Source organism: Castor canadensis, chromosome 10 (assembly GCF_047511655.1).
Source record: "Castor canadensis chromosome 10, mCasCan1.hap1v2, whole genome shotgun sequence".
Taxonomy (NCBI): domain Eukaryota; kingdom Metazoa; phylum Chordata; class Mammalia; order Rodentia; family Castoridae; genus Castor; species Castor canadensis.
In genome coordinates this window covers 113,881,061-113,908,771 of record NC_133395.1, presented here as the reverse complement: position 1 = coordinate 113,908,771, position 27,711 = coordinate 113,881,061, and the positions used below count along the sequence as shown (strand labels likewise).

The 27,711-nt window shown below is 36.6% G+C and overlaps 1 protein-coding gene across 4 annotated transcripts in view; it reads right to left on the bottom strand.

The window, feature by feature from the left end:
* Positions 1-6,054: 6,054 nt before the first annotated feature.
* Cacna2d3 (calcium voltage-gated channel auxiliary subunit alpha2delta 3) overlaps positions 6,055-27,711 on the bottom strand; it is a 903,262-nt gene continuing 881,605 nt past the window's right edge. For all 4 annotated transcript variants that reach the window (XM_074043965.1, XM_074043966.1, XM_074043967.1 and 1 more), the window contains 3 exons: positions 9,168-9,280; positions 8,369-8,451; positions 6,055-6,458 (listed from right to left, as the gene is read on the bottom strand). In XM_074043965.1, coding sequence (XP_073900066.1) covers positions 6,366-6,458; positions 8,369-8,451; positions 9,168-9,280 — 289 coding nt within the window. In that variant the 3' untranslated portion in view covers positions 6,055-6,365. The remainder of the gene's footprint in view (positions 6,459-8,368; positions 8,452-9,167; positions 9,281-27,711) is intronic.

Genomic DNA, 27,711 nt, shown 5'->3' with positions numbered 1-27,711 from the left:
TGAATATGGAATTTTCAAACCAATTAAAATCACAATAATAAGGGGATAAAGTAGAAAGGAGAAAAACAGAGGGGATGAACCAATTTGGATTATTATACACACACACACACACACACGTGTGTGTCACAATGAAACTCTTTGGAAATAATGTCTTTTTTCCAAAACAGAGAACAGGAAGGCACTAACTCCTTTCTGGGGAGTTAGTACTAGTGGGAGGGGAGGATAGAAGGAAAGGGCTAGGAGGATGAATATGGTGGAAATATTACGTACTCACGTCTGAAAAATGAGACCTGTTGAACTATTCCAGCAATGGGGAGGGTGTTAAAAGAGAATGATGGAGGGGGCGTGAATTCAAGTATGATAGGGTGTAAGAACTTTTGTAAATATCCCAATGTATCCCCAGTACAATATAATTAAAACATGTAAAAAATTCTGGAGAGGATGCAGTAGGGAAATGAACCCTTAGGAATGTAAATTAGTCCATCTACTATAGATATCAGTATGGAGACTCCTCAAAAAACTAAAACTAGAACTACCATATGATCCAGCAGTACCACTCCTGGACACGCATCTGAAGAAATAGGGAGTGAGCATGCAGTGGAAATGCCTGCACGCCCAGGGTTGTAGGAGCACTATGGGGAATAGCCAAGTTATGGATCAGCCTATGTGCCCATCATCTGATGACAGGTAGAGAAAATGTGGAATACGTGCATGTACATATTATTTGTCCATAAAGAAGAACAAAATTATGTCATTTTCAGGTACATGATGGAACTGGAGAGCCTCATGGCAGCAAAATTAGCCAGACTCAGAAGGACAAATACTGCATGTTTTCTCTCATATGTGAAATCTAGATTTAAAAAAAAAAATCATGAAAGTAAAATAGGGACTACTCAGGAGGATAATGGGGCATGAATATGATAAAAATACATTATGTATGGATGAAAATTCATAATGAAACCTAGCATTTTGTAAAATGAATACATGCTAATGAAAAGGAAAAAAAATTATGTTGTCAATAGGCTGTATTATAAATAATAGTGAACATAAAAGATTTATATGCAATGATGGTAGAAAGTGCTCTGACAGTACTTGTAAATAGGAAGCATTGCTAAAAGGCATGGTAGAGTGCTTTATTCATTCAGCAGACACTTCCTGGGGGTCACTGGTGTTGGGGAGCTGTTGTGGGCATTAGGGAGATGGCAGTGGACACATGGTGCCAATTGGCGTGTAAGGAGTGGACTCTGCCAGTCAATGAGAAAATGTCAGACCCTGATCAGAGTCCTGGTGTGGATGTCATGGTGGGTATGAGGAATGTTTCTGGTATTAGTGGACGATGGTGAGGTCTGATGATAAATAGACTGCCATCTGAATATTTAAGTGTTTTAGTATTTAAGTTTTGGTGGAAATTCAGGGTCTTGTGCTTGCCAAGCTGAGCCATTCCCCCAGACCTTTTTTGCATTACTTTTCAGGTAGTGTCTTGTGTTTTTGCCCAGGTCTGACCTCAGACCATAAACCTTCTACCTATACCTCTGGTATAGCTGGGACCACAGGCATATACCACCCTGCCTGGCTTACTGATTGAGATGGGGTATTGCTAACTCCTTGACTGGGTCAGCCTTGAACTGAGATCCTCCTGATCTTCATCTCCCTATCTCCTGAGTAGCTAGGATTACAGAGATGAGCCACCATACTTGGCCATGAATACCTTAAGATAGATAGTATGGAAGTGGACTGCTATTTTATTGAGCTGTACTTTGGAATATTACACTATCTAAGGGATTCCTGGCATCGGTACAGTCAACAAGGAATGATCCAGAAATTTCCTGGCATCTACTAACTTGGAAGACAAAATCCCTAAAGACTGTTAAAGGATTAGAGCAGGGTTTCTCACCATGGGCACTGTGGAAATATTTGGCCAAATACTTCTTTGTTGGGAAGTGTGGAGGGGCTGTCCTGTAAAGTGTCAGCAGCATAGTCTACTCCCATCCCATAACTGTAGATTCACCCCTTCCCCCAAACTATGACAACCAAGAGTGTCCAGCCACTGCCAAATGTCCCTTTGGAGGCCAAGTTGTCTACGGTTTGTAACCACTAGAGCAGGGGAAATGAGGTCTATAAAATCATGCAGGAATGTTGTGCTATGTGTTGGATGTAGATGACAAAGTCACACTAGTGGAAATGTCCCCAGTGCCTCCCCAGCACATATATGCCAGTTAGAGTCATCTTCCCAAGATTCTCAAGTCATAGACAATGCAAATGGCCCTCAAAGGTCTGTAAAATTTCTGCCTGTAATTTTAATATTTTTCTGAATTACCAAGTCTCCTATAACAAAAGAAATAATAATATCCTCTCCGGTGCTGTAAATAATAAGGCTATATATATCTCCTCACCCTGAACACTTTGCACAGTAAATAGTTTTTTCCAATGGCATTGCTATCATATTTTAGCGTGCTATATTCTTGTACCAGCTTCCCTGCAATTCTGCCAAGAGAAGACCAGCACATGGAGCTACCCAGCCATTAAAGGGATCCCGTCGTTATCTTGTCTAGTCTTTAGTGTTAGCACTATCTTCTTTATGCTACATTCACTATTCTACCTTCAGGAAGCTTATATTGTATTTTTCTGAATATTACCTAGGACACATACATTAAATGAACCTTATATAAAATATACATCTATAGGTACATATATATGAAATAGCTCTGCATTTTAAGAATATTGCTGTACCGTTACACTATGATGTGCTATAGATACCTCTGATCTGTTAGTGACTTTATTCAGTGGTACAGCCTATAATTCTCATAAATAATGTGCTACATAATATACTAAAGTATGTTACAGTAGCATGTTTTCTTAATATTAGTGGTAAGCTATATATTTGGATAAAAAGTTCTCTGACAGAGCCCTTTGGATATGGGTGCACTGGCCATATTAATACTGCATACCAAAATCTTCACAGTCCAGCAGTGACAGCATGACAGGGTGTCCTTTTGTTCCTTGCCCTTGATAGCAATGATGATACTGTCACCCAGTACCATAGCACAGGTTCACACATTTACCCCCGCCAGTGGGACAGCCCTTACCACCTCTGCTGTTTTACTTGTTTGCTTAAATGTTTATTGAGGGCTTCCTCTAATTCCAACACTCTTCTTGAACTGGGAATTCAGTACTGAAAGAAACCAGACAAAAATCCCTACTTTCTCTGTGCTTATATTGTCTTGGTAGAGACAAACAATAAACAGTTCCAAAATCACTGCTATGGAGGAATACCAAGAAGGAAAAGGGATGGAGGAGTGTGGAAATTGCAACTGTAAGCAAGGAGGGCAGGGAGGGTTACCCTGTAAGCAGTTGAGAAAGTGAGGCAGATGGAGAAGGGAATGGCAAGTTCAAAGACCCTGAGGCAGGCATCCATCCAGCATATTTGAGGATCAGGGAGACCATGTGCGTTGAGTGTAGGTAGAGACAGCATGTGATGAGGTCAGGGAAGAGATGGGGCGTGTGGCCCAATATAGGACTTCTGGGTCATGGTTAAGTTCACTTATTATTGTATATTCCAAATATAATTTTAAAATATCAAATTTTTGATATTTTTTTCTTTTTGTTCTATTGCCTAGCCTTTTATTGAAATACTCTTTCTAGTGATATATGGTATGTTATTTACAATGGTGACAAATTGCCTGTCTTCAGATTCCAGCTCACAATTTCTAGCCACATGACCTTGGGAACATTATATTCCCTCTTGTGCCTCCATTTCCCCATCTGTAAAATGGACATAGTAATGGCATCTGCTCTCTAGGTTTGTGGTGAGGATCACTGGAGTTAAACAAGTAAGGTATTTCAAATGGTACCAGGCAGAATCAGGGCTCAGTAAACATCTGGTGCTAGCTTTTACCTTGTCAGTGGTGGTTTTATTGTTATGTGCCCTGTTCTAGGAGCTGGAGATAAAGCCACAAATAGCCTCTTATGTAGCTGCAGGAGAAACTGAAAATAAAAATCCTTGTAAACATTGATGTCAAGAATAAATACAACTAGTATAGTGGGGCTGTGGGAGAAGACCTACTTGCCCAGGGTTTCCCCCAGGAAGGGAACTTAGAGTGGAGTCTGAAAAGTGAAAAACAAACAAACAAACAAAAAAACAGAGTTTGGAGCCTTCTAGTTAGAAGGAAAGGAAGGGCAAAAGGCTTGACTAGGGAACACTCCTGATGTCTTCCAGGGATAGAAGTATGAACCAGTGCTGTGTAATGAGTGTGGTATTAGGAAAGGAGGCAGAGCTCAGAGCTGAGTCCTTGTAGGGCCCATAGGTCAGTGTTTCTCATACTTGGCTTCGTGTAGCATAGCCTAGAGAGTTGTAAAAAATAGATGGCTGGTTCTTCCTCCTGAGGCATCAGGATTTTTGAAAGCTCCAGGGTGATTCTAAGACAAAGACAACTTGGAGGATCTCCATTGTGGAGTTTTGGAAGGAATCGCTCCATATTATACTAGGTGAGGGTATGGTCAGATGTTTGATTTAACCCACAATTGCTCTGGATCCTCCTACATGGAGAATGGACCATGGGGTTGGAGGTCACTGAGAGAGGAAGAGAGGCAACCAATGAGAATGTGGTACAGGCTGGACCCAGTAGGGTTCTGAAGGAGAAAAGTGTGTGGAGAACATGGAGAGAAGGGATGGATGGACTTCGTGTGTAGAGGGCAGTGCTATTGAGACTCACCTAAGGGTGGGCTCAGGGGAAAGCATTCATTAGGATGGTTTGAGAAGCTGAGTCAGTGAGAAGGAAGAAGTTTAGTAAAAGGGGATAGAGATATGCACTTAGGACACGCTAAGGGGGAGAAAGTATTCATTATACAAATTGATAAACAGAATGTCCAATTGGAACTGTCACTGGAACAGTATGTGGTATCTGACAGTGCTTCCATCAGGGATGGTATGATTCAATTATCTAGCTTTATGTCACAAACAATGTAACAAAAATGATGCCACTCCACTATTTAGAATGGGATAGGGAGTGAAATTATAAATATATATTATAAATACATATTTTACCACATTAGTATCAAATTTGTGTAATATGCTTGACTTATTACTGCCAGTTCTTTAGAATGATCATGGAGAATACTGGGTTGTGTGATATTTTTGTTAAGAGTTACACTAATTGTTTGTTTAAACAGAATGCATTTTATATTTGTATGAGCAACAGATTTATTCATTTACTAAGTGAGCTATCAGTAGTCACAACTCAAAAACCCCATGGTTGTAAAACTTTTGTGTAGCATGTGAAAGTATTGCTATTTTGAGAATGGCACTGGAGGTGTAGTAATTTAAAGAAGAATCACAATGTAGTGTTATTTCCATAAGCACTGGAATCAATTTAGTAATAGGAGAGTAGGGTAACATCGGGTTTTCTGAAATGTACACGGGATAAAGTGTCCCTTTTTTAGAGTTTACATAAGTGGCATTCTTTCTCCAGATGACTTTGCGATATCTGCCCTATAAGTGAGATACTTTATTTGGTTACCAAGAGCCATTGGAATCTGTTCGGTTACAGGTCAGGGTAGTTTCACATTTTGTAATATTGGAGATCTACTCTTACCTCTTATTCATGGGGAAAGGCAAATGCTCAAGGAATAGTCGTCTTAGGAGTCTTTCATGGTCATTCTTTCTTTCCTCCAAGTCTTTTTACAATAAATTCCTAGGATTTATGACCTCTTTATTTTTCTTCTTAAACAGTTCAACACTTAAACATTATGAGAGCTGTGTTCTTATCCAAATTATGATTTCTATTGAAGTCTAATTCAACAAAATTCAGGATTCTGTAATAAACTCTTCCTATGTAGCTGATATTTTGATTTACTTCTGTAAATATTTTTACAATTGAGTGGAACATCTAAACAATTGTTAAATATTTGTCTAAAAATCTGCTTTAGAACAAATGCTCTGCTAACAACCATCTTTTTGCTGGTTTTTGGAATGGATTCCTCCCATGCATTTTTAAGACTATGTTCAGAGCTCCTAAAATGACAATAAATTCCAAACAAGGAGATTATGATTTTAATATACTTTATTTAAAAAGTACACAGTTTTAAATTGATTTCCATGGGTTTTAAGCAGAAGGGACACTGCCTACCACTTGTGGTCCCATTTCTGATGAAGGGTGATTATCATGTAGCAAACTCACATTTGCATGACTGGCAAAGTAAAAAGATAACTTGTTTTATCAACATATCTTTAAGAGTTTATATCACGCACAGTTTAAAATCATGAGATGCTGATGGTTGGACTATATTTTATGTCTCCTATGTTGCACCATATTTTGGTTCACAGTTTATCCATGATTTAGCATGCCAAGAGAACATCTCAGTCCGTGTCACCTTGAGAAGGGTATGGAAAACAGAGGGAGTAGAAGAAGGACCATCTGGGCCTGGAGACTCAGTGCACCCCCACACTCCCTCGCATTCTCCTGTGGGGAAAGCAGGGTTTGGTTAGAGCAGAAATGGTTCCAGCCTGAGTTAAACTTGGCAACTGACAAAGCATATTAATTCCCTAGACCCCAGTCTCACTGAAGAATAATCTTCTGGGACTCGGATGATGTGAGGTATGGATTTATTTGTCTAAATTTCATCAAGTTAGACATAATCTGATTTCTAAATTGCTCTTTGAAAAATATTATGTAGAACATTCAAGAGGGAAAGGGTGGGTGGATTACATTATAAAAGCAAAATATTTGCCTTCTAAGGTTCCCCTGTCAGAATGTATGTTAAAGATTATCTCTGAGGGGCCTGATGATTTCAGAGACTTGGCCATGGAAGGTTTTGTACATGTCTTGTTTTTATTTGGAGAGGGAAAAGACTATTTTGCAAAAAATGAAATCTTTTTATTTACCTCTTTCTATTAGAATAATGATGAAATGTTCACCAGTTAGTAGGTAAGAAGCGTTCTATTTTATTTACGTATTTTCTTATTAGTGGGCATTAATTTTCTCATCTGATCTTTTCTATTCCAGAGACAGTTGACGTTTTAGCTGGTGCTATTTACCTGTGCCCCTGCTTACAGTAAAGATACCTAGCAGGGAGGTTGCAAGGCTAAAATGTGCTTTTTGCCTCTGATAGTTAGACTGATATCACCTTGTGGCTTGTATCTTTTAGCGCGTTGGTTTATTTCTTTGCAGTACTAGGGCTTGAATTGAGGGCTTTACACTTGCTAAGCAAGCACTTGAGTCATACTCCCAGTCCACCTTGGTATACTTTTATATGTGCTTGAGATAACTTAAAAGAATTTTTTTATTACTTCATTTATAAATATTTTGTCAAGTTTCATGAAGTGGATACTAACCTTAAATTGTCGTTTTCCATTGTTAAATGGATCTGTTTTTCCTCCACATAGATATTTCTTGACACTACCATTTTTACCACGTAAGCTTCATCTGTAGTCTCCTCTTAGACTTGAATGTTTGTCATGTCTTTTTTATTCTCTTACACTGACTTCATCTCACTATTCTAGAAACTTAAAAACTACCATTACTGAAGCAAATTATCTTATTACCTTCACTAAAAACTAATTACTTAGTTCTCTAAGTATGCAGTTCCTGATTTTATGTTTTAGTACTATTGTTTGTATTTGCATTTTAATATACATTTTTATTAGAATAGATCATTGAATGTTTTAAAAGTCTTTTTAACATATATTTGTTTAATACATTGCTGTTGAATTACATTTTGGCTATAGAAGGAAATGTTCTTAAGAAAGCCTGAATTATTATGGGTACTGTAGTGACATTTTGTGACTTAGCTTAAACAACATTAACACTTGCTATGGTGGCATTTTCAAGGTAGGTAGCCAAGCTCCCTATAAAATGGGAGCAAGCTTTCCACTTTTTGGGGGTAGAGGTGAAATTAATTTGTAAATTTGCTGTTTTTCTAGATTAAAAAATTACCTAGAACATTGTATGCAGTATTCTTTTGTAAACTTAGTTTAATTTTCATCTGACAATCACATTAGCTATAAGTGGAATGACTTCATACTGTGACTTCACACAGTTAAAGGGTATAGAGGCTTATTTATCAAAGATGACTCTTCGTAAGAAATTTACTTACAGTAAACTGGCAATATTAATGTATTAACAAAATGCTGTCTTAAAAATAATCAGGGAAAATTAATTTTAACCTCAAGATAGCCACAGCCAAATTGTGTATGATAAAATTATCACACATCTGTAATAGGAAAGATAGAAAGGTTTTTTTAATGGCTATAATAACAAAACACTTAAGTAGAGATTGAATAAGAAGGCACTGAGGGGTTAAACATGGAAGTGGTTCTTTTGTTATTGGGAATCTAATGGAAAAATAGAATAGGATCAATTCTCAGACTTACCTCCGGATGGAAGCCATGACAAGATTCCGGACGCCTTCTGATCTTCTGAGCCTTTAAACGTTCACACTTAAGTGATTCATTATGTTAACTGTAGTTAAGGCGTGTTTCCAGGAATTAATTACTTTTCCTACTCTGAACTGCAGCCATCAAAACTTGGTACTAAAGTACTTTACCAATTTCACTCTCTACAATAGTGGAAATGGCATTTCCTCTGTTCATTTGATAGCAGCCAGACATGAGCAGGAAAGAAGAGGATCCCCACATCCAAGACATTTCAGATATAACAAGGACTGTGGACTTATGATTAGTGAGCATTTTCTTCAAAGCTAAGTATGTACATATCTAATCTGAAACCCAAAGCTGACCCTCCATCAATGACACCAGCCCAAGAAGAGCAAAAGGGATCTACCATGCAGCCATCTGCCTTCCCACAACCGGGCAACATGTGCCTGCTCTTGCAGTTAGCCTAAATTAAGAATGAACCCAATAGATTTCCCTTTTCTGTTGTATAACCAAGGACCCAGAAGAGCTCAGGCAATCAGATCAATCTCTCTGAACTTCCAGTTGCACATCTTGAAGTGTACTTTCACCTTACTAAAATCATCTTTTCCTTCTCTACTGGACTTTTCTTTGCCTTTTAATTTTCCTGCCCTCCGGATGTTGTTCTCATTTTAGACATTACCCAAGGACTGAACTGAGTCCATTCCAATGCCATCATACCTATGGACCACTGCCAACCAGCAACAGATCCCCCTTACTGGTTTCAGCCCCATGACTCTACCTATGAACAAAAGGATATACCTGATCTCAATGGGCGCCATGGTGATGGGAGCCACGGACTCACAGGGGCAGCTGCTGTCCACCACCACCATGAACAGATTACTGCTTGGGATTTGCTGAATAACAAAGGACCTGTTGGAACAAGAGGTAACAAGTGAAAGGTCATTTACCATCCCTCAATTGAATTGAAGAGTGGTTAGGAAAACTTTTTCCCAGGGATGTGAAAACTGTTTTGTAAAACAAGTTTCAAAGACAGCTTTATCTCCTTTAGTGAGGCTCTTTTCATGCAAATACCCAGCTTGAATAAGAAAGCAATAGCTAAAATCACATGAAGCCAACACACTCTCCTTGGAGAACTAGCATTTTACATGTATAAAACAGGAGAGTCAGAGTTGGCTAAATCACGTCAGTCTCCAAGGTTTGGCTTCTCCAAATCTAATGTCTTTCTCCCAGAGCCTAAACATGATCCCAGGTGGCCTTTGATGTTCCTCTCGGTGGAGTTATCTGTCCTCCTTCCTCAAAGAGAGACTGAAACTATATCATACTGATGACCAAAGATGTAGTGAACTTCCTAGACCTCCTTCTGTATCACATTGTACAGCAGCTGCTCAGAATTGAACATATTTTGAATAAAATTAAGGAAGTTCATCCTTCTCAGAGTCCAAGTTTAGTACAGAACTAATGTTGTCCATCAGCTCTGACTTCCTGGATTCATCAGTGTAGCGAGTCCAATAGCAGTAGGCTTGATGATCACTATCATGTGATGGATTGTAGGTCAAGAGCCAAACTACTGTTGGGCTGTCTTAGGTATTTACCTGAACTACTGCACTGAACAAAAGTTGTTACTACGAAGTAAACTCAAAATGTAGCGCTAAGCTTAGCACACTTGTAACTTCTACAAATACTAAAGAATGCCATGAAACATATGTTAACCGAAATTATTTCCTTGCTTTACACTAACCTGCCAACCTCAAGTTCCCACAAATTTATTTGGACAATGAATTGATTTATGACTTAAACTATAGTGACAAAGCTCTCTTTTCTCTCCTGTGACCTTTTGCTTAAATTAAGATAATTTTTGTTAGTAATGTGGCTTCTAGCCCGAATTAGCTAAAATGTAAATATCTGAGCATTAAATGCTGGACTTACATGAGGTAAAAAGGGTAAAAGAGGCTTTAAAAACAAATGAAAGCAAAATAAGATACCCTATATGGGATCTGCTTCACCTGAAAAATTTGTTTCAAAACTTCCAAATGGAATAAAAAAAAGTGCCATATCAACACATTCCATTGTGTCATAAATATAATTCAATGCTTTTTATAAACTGGTAAATTTGTATTATCATATTCTCATGAATTTATGGGTAAAATAAAGAACTATTAGCATTCCTCTGCTCCCATGGTAATTGATGCACCCTGGTAAGCTAGTGGTTACTATTTAATATTCTGACATCAGGGCTATTCTGGAGGGGGGGAACCATGATAATTTTTTGGTGACCCAAATGGAAAGCTGTGGCCCATTCGGCATCCTTCCTTACTAAAACTTAGGAGAAATTAAAAGGGCTATTAATCAACAACAGTCCCAGACTCAAACAGACACTGGCTGGAGCCATTTTTTGTGTTGACAAGTCTATCACATAGATGGTAAGATCTAAGGACCTTATCACCCTTACAAGTCCCAGCCTGTCATGTTTCCAGTGGGCCCCTTCTACTCTTTATGCTTATCCCATCTACACTGATGCAGCTACTTTGTAGGGATTTCTTGGAAACTTGATGCACACATTGCCTTCTCTCAACAGGGGAAGATGTTTTGAATTAGGTCTTTGCTAAATGAATAAAGCAGAAAGGGAAAGCTCCAGGGAGTTTTCCCAGGTTGGCATAGAAAATGCTTTTTGCCCTCTTCTTATAAAGGCTACATCTGATTAGAAAAGGGAGAATAGAAGGATTTTTCAACTAGAGACATCTCCAAAGTACAGCTTTCTGACATTTTAGGTGGCTACTTTTAAACTCTTTGTAAATGAGATTTCCATTTGAAAGGCTCTGTGTTAACTAGCTCTAAAATAGGGAATTTAGAAGCCTCACCTTTTGACCTTTTTGCCTTTATTTCTGCCCTTCTTTTAATGATGTTACCTTCTGTGTGTTTGAGATGTAAATGTTCTACCATATTTCACTTAAGTGTCATACTTTTGGAAGTTCAAATTTAGGATTAAAAATTGCTTAGGGAGATCAATTGTCAGATGATGAACATTTAGAAATCTTGTTTTCCGTATGTTTGTGTGCCTAAGTGTGTTGTATGTTCTGTCACACACATAGTTATATTTGTATATTATCCAGACACATTAAAATTGACCTAGAAATAAATGAGCACTCATAAATTAAATAACCCCAAACACTCTTGAAGGTTTACATGAATTGGGAAAATCTTAAGTAGATAAGACTTGCTTAATATTGTTGGTTTAATAAAAAGCAGGTGTGTCTTCTGCTCTAGAAAATACCCATGTAGTTAACTTGATAGAGCTCTTTCTTAGTTAAAAACTGCCTAATATCATATCCTATCAAAACGGTTACATGACGGCTAGCTAGCTATGTTTAGTGCCTAAAAATTTCCATGAGCAATTTAGACAATTGTTAGGCATGTGTAAATTATTAGGTAAATGGGAGGAAAATGTATACATGAATTCCTCATAGGTTTACAATAATCTTTTTCACTAAAATCTTAAGGTTATGCTATACTAAAGGAATATTCATTAAGGATCTTAGTAATTTCTAAGTAAAATACTGAGACATTAGTTACTAACCACAAAAGTGTACTCTATCTACCCTGTCATTTTGATTGTATAAAGAATGCTAAATAAATTAGGTATCATAGCAAAGGTGTGTAATTCCAGAACTTTGGAAGTTGAAACAGGATGCTCTTTATTCTTTTTTTAATAGTACTATGGTTTGAACTCAGGTGCTCTACCATTTGAGCCACTCCGCCAGCCCTAGCAGGAGGATCTTGGGGCCAGACCCCATTTTAACAAAAATATATTGGGATATGTTTTTATGCTTAAAAACTGCTTTATGAAAACATACAAATTATTAATATGCATAATTGCTAAAGATAAGTAGGAAGAGGAATAATTCTATATGTAAGGAAAATGAGACATGTTTTGTAAAAAAAAAAAAGTTATAGAATATGAGAATATGTTGAGGGAGAAAGAAGGGAAATTTTTGTTCTCAAAGTAACTGGTTCCAAAACAACAGGTATAACACAGGTAGGGGTTGAGAAGGAAAGGTTCTGCAAAGGAATGGAATTTGTAAAAAGAAAAATTATGTGTGGTCAAACTGTAAAAATTATTATTAGACTTTTCTAGAAGCTGAGCAGATATCAGTGTAAAACTAAAGTTTGATCCCTGGTGTTTAAATGACTAAGAATTTTCCTAGAGTACTAATAACTTAATAGGAAATGATGACAGATTATTCACTTTTTAGGTAGGTAACTTGCCTTTTTTAAAAAGGGGGATAAGGATTCTGTCATTCCTTTTGCTTTGTTTCTTTGAAAAAAGAATGGGTGAATAGAGGTGCCTTACATGTGAGGCTGCCATAGAGAACAGACAGAGCAGCAAAGGAGAAACCATGTTTTGAGGAGAGTAAGAGAAAAATCTGGAAATGAGCAAAGAAATCACGGGATTCCTAACTAGCACAGAGAATTGGAAAAGCAGCCTAAAGAAAAGAGAAAAGCAATTTACAACTTTAAACCAATCCTTCTGTCAAAAGGTAAGTAGGACAGCAGCACAGCAGGAGTGAGAATTCCATGGTACTTACAAGCTTTAAATCCATGTTGTAGAGCTGACTAGTCTATGGCGAACTGCTTTGCACCAAAGAAGGTACTTTCTTCGGACCTCTCCCAACCCATAGTACTCCATCAGCCTTAAGCCCATCTTGGCTTAAGGGACCAGCAGCTGAACTCTGGCAGAAGCCTTGGATCAGGGTGCACCTCACTGGGTGTAACACAGTTACTGAAACTTCAGGACCAACAGGTACCATAGCCAAAAGCCTGAGTTCTACTTGTGCTTGTCCCATGGACCTGAGAAGGTAACACTGGGGTCCTACAAAAGCAGCTGATTGTATTACAATCCCCGAAATCATTTGAAACCTCCAGTCCACAGTTTTCAGTGCGACAAATCCTGGTATTTCCTCCTCAAAGTCCTGAGGATGGTCTCTCGCATGCTGTGGCTGGGGTATCATGGCAGCTGCTACCAAAAGCTCCTGTGCTTGACTCAGTGGCACCTGACAATGGACAAGTCCTATAACTACCTTCATGAACTGCTGCAGTCTAGACTACTGAGGTATAGATTATCCTTTTTGATTTTTCCCTACAACCAAAACCCAAAGCACCTATTCAACTGCCATCCTACAAAAGTTACTCTGTAACTGTGGAAAAAAAAGTGAACATTACATCTCCAAAGAACACTAACTCTCTAGGCATAGATCTCAGTTTGAAGGGAATCTATGAAATGGCTGAAACAGAATATAAAATAATGATGCTAAGAAAACTCAGTGAGATGCAAGAGAATACAAATAAATTATACACAGAAACGAGAAAACCAGTTAAGGATATGAACGAGAAATTCAACAAAGAAAGACTAAGAAATTTTGGGACAAAATTTCAATCAATGAAATGAAAAAAAATGCAGAAGGAAGAACTTGGAGATAGATAGGTCTTTTTAATTAACCCAGTCAGACAACAGCAGACAAAAGAAATGAAGAAAGCAGTTGAGCCCTATGGGACACAATAAAGCACACAGATATTTGCATTATGGGAATTTCAGAAGGCGATTCCACTATGAAATAATAGCCCCAAACTTCCCCAATCTTTGGAGAGATATAGGCATCCAGGTACAAGAAGTTCAAAGGACTCCAACTAGATTCAACCAAAACAGACCTGCACCAAGACATATTATATGCAAACTGTGAAAAGTGTCAGGTCATATAAAAGGGAATGCTCACTAGACTTTCAACATGTCAGAAGAAAATGGGATGAGATATTCAAAATACTGGGAAACTGCCAACCAAGAATACTATACCCAGTAACATTCATCAAAACTGAACGAGAAATAAATTATTACAGAGGGAATTCATCAGCACGCAGCCAGACCTACACGAAATACTAAACTAAAAATGAAACGATAGCTGTCATTATGTAAACACATGAATATATTAAAAGAAGCATAAGAATAGATAAAGAGAAACAAACCATCAAAATGCAAAAATAAATGAAGTGAAAAGGAACAAAAAATATGCAGAACAAGCAGAATACAGTTAACAAAATGTTAGGAAGTTAATACCTATCAGTAATAACTTTGTAAATGGATTGAACTCAATGATCAAAAAACATACTGGCTAAATAAATTTTTTAAGAAAAATCCAATCATATGTGGTCTACAAGAAACTCACTTTTCTGGATATACACATCACACAAATGGAAATAAAAAGTGAGTGGAATAGTTATACTTATATCAGGTAAAGGAGACTTCAAGTCAAAAACTAAAAAAAGAGACTGAGAAATTCGTTATATATTGATAAAAGTATCAATTCAGAAAGATGTGATAACGATTGTAAGAATATATGCACTTAATGCCTTGGCAATCAAATATATAAAGCAAATAATAAATAGTACATCTAAAGGAAAAACTAGGCTTTAATAGCTGAGGACATCAACACCCACTTTTCTCAATGGACTGATGATTCTGACCAAAAACCAACAAAGAAACATCTGAGTTGAGCCATACTACAAGGCAAATGGGCCTAATAGATACTTACAGAACAGACCACAAATCAAGTCTCAATTTTTCAAAATTAACATATACAGTATATTCTCATACCAAAATGAAAAAAAAACCCTACAAATCAGTAAGAATGGAAACAATAGAAATATATGGTTCCAAAATGACCAATAGGTAGAAAAATTAAAGGTAAATGAATTTTTGTAAATGGCATGATTGCTATTGGCAATATGTGAATGTTACTATGAATACATAGTTATAATAACATGTTACTTAGTGACAATATTCAAATGTTTGTATGCCTATTTGTGAAGTTGTTTGCATCAGTCATTTAAATATTTCAGCCTAAGTTTTCTAAGAGGTATGTTGAATGAATTTTTAAATATTAAAAAATAAAGGTAAATGAAAATAACAACACATATTGAAATTGACAGACATCAAAATCTGCGAGATGCAGCAAAAGCAGTACTAAGAGGAAAATTTATGGCCATAAAAAATGCATACATTAAAAAAATGATGAGCTAAAGGCATGGCTCAAGTAGTAGACTAGCTGCTAGGGAGTGCAAAGGCCTGATTTCAAACCCAGTACCACTAAAAAAACCTCTCAAATAAACAAATATCAATGCACCTCAAGAACTCAGAAAAATAAGAAACAACCCCAAATTAGTAGAATCAAAAAAAAAAATAATTAAAGAACAGAGCACATATAATAAACTAAAATAATACAAAGGATAATTTAAAAAGAAATATTTTTGAAAGGGTAAAGAAAATTGCCAAATTTTCTGTACCAAGACCAACCAAGAAAAAAAAAAGAAAACCCAAATAAATAAAATCAGAGATAAAGAAAGAGACATAATTGATACAACAGAATTACAAATGATCCTAAGAAAATACTACAAAAATTATATGCTAAAAATTGGAAAAACTATAAGAAATGAATACATATAATCTACCAAAATTAAATCAAAAATAGAATATTTAAGTAGATCTATAATGAGTAATGAGATTAAAAGTCTCCCATCTAAAAAGAGGTCCCTTTACTACTGATTCCAAAAAACACTTAAATAAGGACTAAATCCAATCATTGTTAAACTATTCCAAATATTGAAAGGGAAGGAATTCTGCCAAACTCTTTTATGAGGCCAGCATTACTGTGATACTAAAACCAGACAAAGATACAACAAAAGAATAAAACAATAGACCATTATTCCTGATGAACATAAATGCAAAACATCATACATTATAATTAAGTGGAATTCACCCCAAGGTTACAAAGATGGTTCAACATATGCAAATCAATAAATGTGATACATTCATCAGCATAAGGTCAAAAAACCTCTGTCATCTCAATAGATGCAGAAAAAGTATTCAGTAAGATTGAATATCCCTCCATGATTACAAAATGCTGTCAAAAATTAGGCATAAAAATAATATCTCAAAATACTAAAGGCAATATATGAAAAAACACTGCCAATATTATACTGAGTGGGGAAAAGCTGAACCACTTCCTCTAAGATCTGGAATAAGAGAAGGATGTCCACTTTCACCACTCATGTTTAATATAGTACTGTAAGTCTTAGCAAGAGTAATTGGGGAAGAGAAAGAAATAAAGTGCATCCAAATTGGAAAGGAAGATGTTAAATTATCCATCTTAGCAGAATACATGATTTTATACTTAGGAAAACCTACATACTTCATCAAAAAGCAGTTAAAACTAATAAATGAACTCAGTAAAGTTGCAGGATACAAAAATCTCCTCATATACTTAGGGATCAATTTAAGCTGGAAGGAAAAACTATCTATAATGAAAACTATTAAATAGTGATGAATACCAGGCACCGGTGGCTTACGCCTATAATCCTAGCTACTCAGGAGACAGAAATCAGGAGAATCTTGGTTCAAAGCCAGTCCGGACAAATAGTTCACAAGACCCCATCTCGAAAATAACCATCACAAAAAAGGGCTAGTGAATGGCTCAATGTGTAGGCCCTGAATCCAAACACTAGCACTGCAAAAACAAAAACCGGTGATGAATGAAATTGTGGAGGCCACAATAAATGGAAAGATGCCCCTGTACATAGGAAAGGAGAATCAATATTGGGTTTTTTTGTTGTTGTTTTTGTTTTTGGAGAAAGTAAAGATTTATTAGGACACCATTAAAAGAAGGAACAAGTGACACTACACAGAGGAGTGTAGTGCCAAGAATCAATATTATGAAAATCACACTACCCAAAAATATCTACAATATCAATGAAATTCTCATTAAAATACCCATGATTTCCTTCACAGAAGTAGAAAAAACAATCCTAAGATACATACGGACCCACAAAACTGGAGGTAGCACAGTCCCTGACTTCAAAACCTCCAAAGTTTTAGTAAGTAAAGTAGCATGGTATATCAGACATATAGCTCAATGGCACAGAATAGAGAACCCAAAAATTAATCCACCTCCTTATAGCCAACTGACTTTTGACAAAGATGCTAAGAACTCATGATGGAGGGAAGACAATCTTTTCAACAAGCGGTGCTGTAAAAAATAATATATACATATAAAATAATGAAACTAGATCCCTTCCTCTCATTATACACAAAAATCAACTTAAATGGACCAAAGACCTAAAAATTAAATCTGGTATGATGAAATTACTTGAGACACTGGTGGAGGCAGTGATTTTTTAAGTAGGACTCCAAAGGCACAAATAGACAAATGGGGTATCAAAGGAAGAAGCAGTTATACAGCAAGGGAAATAGGAGTGAATATACAACCTGCAAGAATGGGAGAAAGGATTTGCAGAGCAATTTTCTCTGATAAAGGATTACTATCTTGAATATATGAGGAATTAAAATAGCTGAACAGCTAAAAATCAAACAAATAATCTACTTTAAAAATGGGCTAAAGAATGAAATAGACACTTCTCAAAAGAAGACATACAAATGGCTAACAGGTACATTAAAAAATGCTGCCTCACTAATCACTGGGGAAATGCAAACCACAGTGGGCTGGAGAGGCAGCTCAGAGGCAGAGAACTCACCTTGCATGCATAGGGCCCTGAGTTTGATCCCAGCACTGAAAAAAAAAGTAACAATCTCATTCCAGTTAAAAATGGTTATCATTTAAAAAAATGCTGGGGAGGAAAGAAAAGGGAATTCTTACATACTGTTGGTGGGAATGTAAATTATGAAAGATCTTATGGAAAAAAGTATGGAGATTGTTTGAAGAAAAAAAAAACCAACAACAATAACTAGAGCTGCCATAACAGTAAGCAATTCCATTATGGGGTAGAAATCTAAAGAAGATGAAATCATGCACTGGTTGTAGCACTATTCACAACAGCTAAAATTCGGAATAAACCCTGATTCCCTTAAGTGTACGAATGAAGAGAATGTGATAGATAGTTACACTAGAATATTATTTGGTCATGAAAAGAATGAAATACTGCTATTTACAGACACTCAGATGGAGGTCATTATGTTAAGTGAAATTAGCTAGACACAGAAAGACAAATACCACATTTTCTTACTTCTTTGTGCAAACTAGCTAAGTCAATCTTGCAGAAGACTGGAAAGGAAGAGTGGAGGAGGGACAAGAAGATCAATAATGCATGTCACAGCACAGAGGAAAACACATTCTGTTTTTCTATAACACAGTAGGAAAGTATAGGTTAAAACAATCATATTTTAAAGTGACTATAATTAGAAATTCCTAGCGCATTTAATGCTAGGAATTAAAGATTGAAATGCTTATTATCCTTATTTGACTTTTACACATTGTATATATGTATTGAGTTACCAGAACCTTCCCCATAAAGATATACAAACATTGTATCTCCATAAAAATGAAGTATGGGAGGAATATAAATTATGAGATAAAAATATGACATACTATTTAACAGTGAAATGGAATGAATGATATATATTGCAACATAAATCTCAAAAAAATTTTGCAGAGTGATACAAGCTAAACAAAAAGAGTATAAATATATTTATGATTCTAATTATATAAAATTCTAGCAAGTTAAACTTAATCTATAGTGACAGGTCATAGAGCAGTGGATTTCCACGAAAGGGAGACTGCACCCAGGAAGGGAAGGAGGAAGGTATTCCAAGAGTACATCAAGAATGACGACTATGCTAATTTTTTTTACTGTGGTTATGGTTTCCTGCATCCGTACTATGTCCAAATAGCCTACTTTAAATATTAACAGTTATTGCATATTAACTATGCCTCAATAAATCCAGTTTTACAAAGGATTTTATATTTCATCTCCTTGGTTTTTTTTCATAATGATCCTATTTAACTAAATTCTGAAATTAAGTCTGTTTGATACAGAACTAGCTTTAGAATTTCCAGAGAACTCCCAAAGTCCAAAAGACACATATTAGACAAATATTTACATAAATGCACTATTAATATATTCCAAAGGTATGAGATTCCTAGAAATCTGACATGCCTTGATCTGTTATCAGTCACAATTCTAACATTAAATACAGAACAAAAATAACCAAATTCCTTTATCACTGGAGAATGGTTTTGCTATCCCCAGTTTTCTTCTTTTAAATACAATTTTCTGATAAGACTAAACTCATTTTACTAACAGATTGGTTTTTCTCTATTATAAAAGTAGACTTTTTTTATTCTGTTTTTTTGGTTTTGTTTTGTTTTTTACCATTGTGCCTGTTGCCTGTCAAAATTCTGCAGGAGTACAACTTCTATCCGTCTGGCCCAGTGCTTTGATGTAACCCAAGGCCTACACAACAGATACAAATGAATTTAGCAACAAACTCCTGTCCTGGGATACAAACACTGAATGAGTAGGAGCTAAAATTGGATGACTTCATCTAACTTACATCTAACAGACATCACATCAAAAGTTTTCTTCAGCCTAGGGAAAAGGACCGTATGTTCTACTAAGCACCTCCTGTCCTACAAAACCTCACAGGGTAAAATCTTGGTTTCACAATTCTCCCCTCGCTTCTGTTCCAGCTCCTTCTGATGGCACATCACATAGACTTCAGAAAAACTGAGTGATACTTATCTACTATGTTGACAAATCTAGAATGCCAGGTAAACAAATTCCCAAACTCCTGTACTGACTCTCACTCTTTTAAAATATAAAATATTTTTACAGTCCAGAATACCTTTATATATAGATGTTTTAGAGATTGCCTGACATATTTGGCAATGTTTTCTTTTTCTCTTTTTTGAGACAGTTTCAGTATGTAGCCCAGACTGGCTTTGAATTTATAATCCTTCTGCCTCAGCCACCCCTGTCCCCTGTAAGTTGGGATTACAGGCATGTGCAACCACACCTGGCCTTGGTATGTTTTCTTAAGTAATGTTGAACTTGATTTTAGAGAAACTACAAATGATGACATTATGTCCTTTCAGTAATCATATTTTTGTTATGACTGCTTATTCAGACATGCTACCTTAGAAAGATTCAAATTTTACACTATTCCCCTCATTATTTGTTTCAATTTCAATAAAGACAATTCCAGGTTCTAGACTGGCAAAGCCCTATTTTAAACCTACCAAGAGGAACTTCCTTTTTGGGATATATCTACTTCAGATCAAAGGCCCAAAGCCAAAATAACAGAAGTTCTCATTAGGGAAAAGGAAAGAATATTAACTGGTCTAATCAATTGTATCTCTGTGTTGCTATTGATATTGGAGATAAGGTACAACAAATTCCTGGATATAATGATCAATTTATTTCAGCTGCCCGTGTTTCCTGCCACTGCATAACCTGTCCTGACAACCATTTGCCTGGTAAGTGGGGCTGGATACTCCACAGAAATGACTTGGAGGACTCCCTAATCCCAGAAGATATAAATACTACCATCAGGCCTGGAAGAGTATTTCATACTCAGACTTCCACCACCTCCTGGGGAGTCACTGCTACTCTATTGGCTCTTGTATGGCATAACTCCCCAAATTTGGGTTGACTCTTTTAATTCAAACTGCACAAAAGCAAAGTGGCAATGTCACTGATAGTGAATCTTTCAAAACTGGCCAAAAACTAAAACCAAAAGAGACCTCACTGGAAGTGTAGGTACCTGAGTAGGAATTTTAGGATAAGCTGAATTTTCTGTAAAGTAAGAAAGATTGCTTAGAAGAGAATTCACTTAAAATTAACACATATAGAGGGAATGTTATTTCAGACAGAGCAGAAAGGATGGGAAACTCTTTCAAAAGAAAATTATGTATGAACGTACTAAGAAAACTATACAAGACTATTCCTGAACTCAGAGTAAATCAGCAGGGTCACTGACAGGTTAATATATGACACACACTTAAAAACTGCTTTTGCTGAAAAACCACGGACTCTTCCATCCCACTGATTAACTGAAAACAGGATAAAAACCAGGTACCCCAGCCTCCATTTTATATCTGTCTCCTTTGTTCTGTCTCCATTCTCTCCTGTACTTACTTTGTAGCTATCCTGGAATCCAGGAAGGACCCTACAGAAGGCAAAGACCACTGACTAAGCAGCAGTGACTCTTGTAACAAGGCCCCATCTGACCAATCTTGAGACACTGAGCTTCAGGACCACCTGTGCTGCCACCTATGGCCACCAGAATACATCTATGATTAGGACTGTTTAATAATTATCCATATCTCTCCCCTTTCCCTAATTCTTCCTCATATTTAAACCTAAAGCAAATATCTGAACAGGGAAGATTTTTTCACTTCTTCCCACAGTGTGCCTGTGCCATGCCAAGTAAATATCCTTTCTCTTTCTACTTTTCTGTTTATTTGGTATTCTGGGGTGAGTGGTCAGACCTGACTTATGAAACCACAGAGACCAAAGGCTAAATTTCCTGTAACAAACACAGATGGAGTATGACACAATGCCTAATACTTCTTAGCACAAACATTAGGGTTAACGACCTATGGAAATAAGGTAGGACAGATGAGATGACAGGAAAATTAAAAATAATTAAGATTAAAAGGGCCAGATTCAGATGTTAGAAACACAAAGGAAAACACCAGAGCAACAAGCACCCTTCCTATCACTTTTTAGATGTTAGTTACAGACACATGGAGACATACAGGGGTTGTCTGCCTTCCCTTTTGAGATGTTAAGAAGTTGCCTAGCTCCTTAAATGGGTAGAGAGACAGAGAATATAGGAAAGCATGTCTGACAAATTGAAGCCCCTAGACCACCTAATGTCCCTGTGTTTTACGTAGGCCTTGATCGCATCTCCGTGTTTTGGAATAATAAACAGCACTTATCTTGGCCACCCAGAGCCATTGTCTAATGATCACGGGTTGCTAGATGATATGACCCATGTATGCCCCCAGCTCAGAAAGTGTAAAGACTGTAGATAAGAACCAGCATTTTGAGTCTTTACTCTCATTTCCTGAATGGTGAGCAGAAAATGTCTCTCCCTTTCTCCCTACTATTTCTCCTTTATCCTGTTTTGCCAAAACTTTGACCTTGTGAGACTCTCCTTATGAATTACCTTGAAATTCTTTTCATGGGTACATCCCAAGTTCTTGTGATTTTGCATGGAAACTGGGAAGCCCCTCATCTATGGACAGAAATATTATAGACAGGACTTACAATCTAAGACACTGTATCTTAAAAGCCCACATTCCTGGATTAAAAGAGTCTTCAAGGTATCCAATAGAACAGTTAGCTGGCATCAGAATACTAAACCATACCTTAACTCTGCCACTGGGAAATGGGTGGAAATACTGCAAAATGAAACTTATTGGAATTCCATTTTGGTGTTCTGACTGTGAATTATGAAGTAAGATTTGGTTATGCCGATTTTTCACAATCTGGTCATTTATCTCTACCCCATTATTAGCAATAGTTGGTACGTGGGAAGGGGGCAATTTGGAGGAGAAGCAACTCAAAATGATACAGTGTTTTGTTTTGTTTTTTTCCACAGGGAAACCATACCTTTAATATATATGTACATAATGCTGACAATATAGATCAATCATACAGTGCTTGCTTAGCACACAAAATAACCTGGATTATAGTCCAGTACAAAGAAAGGTACATGATAGCATATTGTATGGTCCTGCAACGATGATCTGGGTTACAGCAGCAATGGCAAGATCCACTTATAACAAGGCTTCTCAAAAATGATACAGTGTTATTTCTTGACTTCTTCAGTAATGTGACTATTTACCCAAACTGGAATCTGGTATAAAGCCAAAACAACAGAACAAATCAAATTATTAACAACAAATAAGAGTTACAATAATTTTTACATTTAGGACCAATCTTTCTTGAATTAGAAATAGCCACTTCTCAAAATGTTATAACCATGGACTCAAATTGGCAAAAAGAAAAAATTAGAATTGAAAGATGAGAAAAGATTTCATGAAGTACAAATGACTACAGATACAGAGGGACAACATTTTGCCATCCTTATTAGAGTATGATGATATAAGCAGAGGGTATTTAGGTTGATTAGAATGTCTGTTTCCCTCATCTATAAACTTTTCTTCTTTAGAGCAGACTATGTTCTTGATTATCATCAATTTAGGTATAACACTCTGTTGTATGTTACATCTGATGAAAAGAATGGAAAAAAAGCAAAACTCAGAACTGGATCATATTAGCTAAGATTAGTGTGATACAGGGACTTCTTTCTTAATGGCTTGAACAACTATTTCCTTCTTGTGAAGACTTTTTTCCTGATTACTCAGCATCATCTTCATCAGATTCTATTAACTGTCCCTTCTAAATCCATACAACAACAGTTTTTCTTTACATGCACACAGTGTGGTGCTTGGCCAACAGGGTGAAGTGTGATCTGAAGAACCTACATCTATATTAAAGATCCTGCAGACTGCTTGACCTTAACTGAATAGACATGGTGATTGTGATGAGATGGGGACTGAGTCAAAATTATCACGGCCTAGCTTAGGCCTAGTCAATTTTTATATCTGACCTAACCTTTTGGTAAGCTTCTTAGGCTGTATCACTAAGCTTTACTAACCTCTAGGTTCTACCAGCCCTAAAGTCAGGAATGTAGTAAGATAACAATTGAAGCTATAGGAAAGATTTCCTTGCTTTGCTGTAGCCCACCTACCTGAGGTCCCCACCAATGTATTTGGTAAATGATCTATGACTTTTTGTTCTGTAACCATGAATGTTCATTAACTCCTTCCATGGTGGAATGTCATTCAAGGTAACCTGAATACAGGGCCATGGTCACTCATACTTAGCTCGGAGTACACTATTTCCTTTTAAGCAAAATCATTGTTTTATATCAATAATCATATTACCCAATACATAGAAGTGACAAAGTAGTCCTACCAAAACAATAATCCGTTACCAAGAAGTACTGCTGACTCTTTGGAGGATGAAGTCAGAAATCAAAATCCCTTATTCTTCCCGTGCCAACAGATAGGCTAATTATTTAGCACCATGCTTAGAACCCCTGTTTCATGGTATTTTGTAAAATTCACTTATTTGGATAAAATATAATTTAAACTGACAACTTCTCAGTTTCTCCCTCCAAAATTGTTCTATTCTGTAGAGTGTATTACCATGGTGAATTCATACAATGAATTCTGCTTTGTGGGGGAATTATAAAGAAGAGGAAGGGACAGCCATTTAAAAAAAAATCAGCTAGCGCCTTATATATTGAATTATTAGAGTGCCTCAAAGGTCAACAATACAACTGGGTTCCTTTCTATAAATGCCCATCCTTAAGGTATAGCCTATAGGTAACATTCTTCACAGGGAACAGGGCATGTGGCTGCCTACAGATATTTCCTCAATGCCTAAACCACTGTTCAAATTCTCTACCCTACTCACTACCTACTGGCTACCATTCTCTAGAACCACATCTGGCTTGGGAAAAATGTGAAACTTGCTAAATGTTTTATAATTTAAAAAAAAATCTCTGCTTTACCTTATCCCTTTAGTACTAGATCCATTCTCACTCAAGCCAGAACGTTGTTCCAGCAGTGTTGGAGTCTCTTTATAATGGAAATTAATAGCAAAAAATATATTAGCAGTAAAGCTTAAAAGTTAAAAACACATTTCATCTACCCTTGGATTTGAGAAACAGCCCAGGTTCAAGTTTGTGCAGTATTTCCTTAAATTTTGATTTGGGGGGAGGGGAGGAAAATAAAGCTTGCAAATACTTGAACTACATTTTCAAATCAAGAACCTGAAAAAAAAACAAGAACATGAACCTGTACATTTGCCCTTCAATCATGATCTTCCCTCTTCTACACTGGATTAAGTATTGATGCCCCTCTCCTAAGCTCTCAGGCTTCTAAAAGGATGTAAATGAGGAAGAAACAGATGAACATTACATAAATAGTTTCCTCTTCAGTTGATAAACATGCTGCCACACCTCCCATGTTAGGGAAGAACAACTTTCCTTGACCCTTATCTCCACCTAGTGCCAGGTTCCCTATCCTCTGTAGTATAACTCCTGAAAACAATTTTTGTCTTCATTTTTGTTTTAATTCTGTCTTTCTCTTTCTCCCTCCTCATTCTTCTTCTTTCACAAATTCAGTCCAAGATTGCAGTCCTTACTACTTCAACTGGATCAGTGATTGCCATGAATAAATTATCTGATCACTTTTCCTTGCCACCCCTTCCTCCTGGCTCACTCTCTGTCTAGAAGGGACTATATTTTCCATGGGAAGAGGCTATATTTCATAGTCTACATCCTCCTTTATCTCCAGCATCCAGAGCTATGTCTGTGACAGAGAAGATTCCCAATAAATGTTTGTTGAATCAGTAACAAAATTTATAGTAATACGGCAAAACTGTGAAATAAAACTGTGACGACAAGTAACAGAAACAAAAACTCTGATTCAAAGAAACAATAACATAAATCAACTGTTGGCACCCAGGAGCAAAAAACAAATCAGAAGTTATCATTAAAATCCAAAAGATACAGGGACATTTTAAACATTTTCAGTGACTATTACTTATACCACTGCAAACAATCTGAAAACTTAGAGAACACATACCTTGAGGGATAAAGCATAAATTATTTACATTTGGCAAGCTATTAAAAACAGGAACAGACCAACTGTATGAACAAAACTGAAATGCTCATTGAAAATCTACCCTCAGGTGAATACTACCCCATCATCAAAAAACAGATATGGTTGTGTTCTTAGAAAACCCACACGAACCCACTGACCAACTAATGGAACTAATAAAAGAACTCAGCAAGCTGACTAGGTACACAATCAACATATTAAAAACCATTGCCCAACACTGGCAGCAACCAATGAAAACCATTTATGGAATAAAGAACCATTGACAGTATCAATAATCCTTATATATGCCCAAGAGTAAATCATGTACCATTATGAAGAAAATGATGAAACTTTACAGATGAACATAAACAAACAACCTAAAAACTGGAGGGAAGTACAATGTTGTGGAAAGGAATGCTCATATTTTAAAGATGTTGTTTCTAACTTAACCTTTTTAAAAATTTTTTTTGGTGGGACTGGGGTTTGAACTCACAGCTTTGTGCTTACAAAGCAGGCTCTATTCCTCTTGTACCACTCCACCAGCCCCCTTAACTAACCTTTCAATTCAAAGTCATCACAAGCCAAACAAATTCTGTTAGGATTTTGGACATAATCTGAAGTGATGATTCTAAGGTGCTTTGAGAATAAAGAATTGTTTGGACAATTGTGAAAAAATTGGATGTATAAGAAGGGAAGTTAGAGGCTTGCCCATCCAATATTGAAACCTTTTGATATAGAAGAGACTTTACTTTCTATAGTGTCATAGAGAAGGAAACACAGATGAAAGGGCAGATATGGAAGATGTTCAATCTCACTAGAAAATTGGAGAACTACAAGTTAAAATGAAAAATAGGACTAGGGGCATGGCTCAAGTGGTAGAACATTTGCCTAGCAAGTGCAAGGACCTGTGTTCAATCCCCAGTACTGTAAGAAAAAAAAAAAAAAAGAAAAGAAAAGGAAATGTACTTTTTGCTAGCAGACTGTCAAAAATTAAAATCTGTGAAACTATCAAATGATGGAGATAGTCTGAAGCAATATGTACTGTCTATACCACTGGTAAGAAAGTGGATTTTTAGAGTGACCATGAGAACACTTCAACGGCTGGCAGAGTGGCTCAAGTGGTAGAGCGCCTGCCTAGCAAGCATGAGGCCTGAGTTCAAACCCCAGTACCACCAAAAAAACAAACAAACAAAAAACACTAAAAACACTCCATTATTACTACAATGGGAATCCCTTAGATCCTGTTTATACAGTAAGTAGTTTCACTTCTTAGGAAGAGAAACTCTGGTGCACAAACTCCAAAAGTCATGTATAAAGATGCACTTGGTAGCACTGTTTACTGAAAGGAACATATAGAGCCTACTGAATGTCCATCAACAGGAAATGATTAAGCACCAGTGTGTTTATCATGTGGTCATTGGTTGGGAGAAAGGGCAGAGATGATCTCTACTTACTTTCATAAAAGGATATCTAAGACATAATGAGTGGGAAAATAATACCAAACTATACATGCATGACTATACAAGAATATTTAGGATCACCCATTTAAAATTCTGCTATAAAGAATAAGAAAGATAAGTGGGATGGAAAAAACTTATCATGTATTTATTAGGTATTAGGTATGGACCCATGACTCAAGTTAGACATAAAAATAAATGGACTAAACAAGTAGAGAATATGTGGGCTGAACAAAGTTTTAAAAATGAGTATGTGGAGTGTCTTCCTACAGATAAGAAGGAATGGAAGGACCAAGTGAAATTATTCATAAGGCACAGACCCTGTCAGATCTAGATTGATAGCTCTGTCTTCCTTAAATCA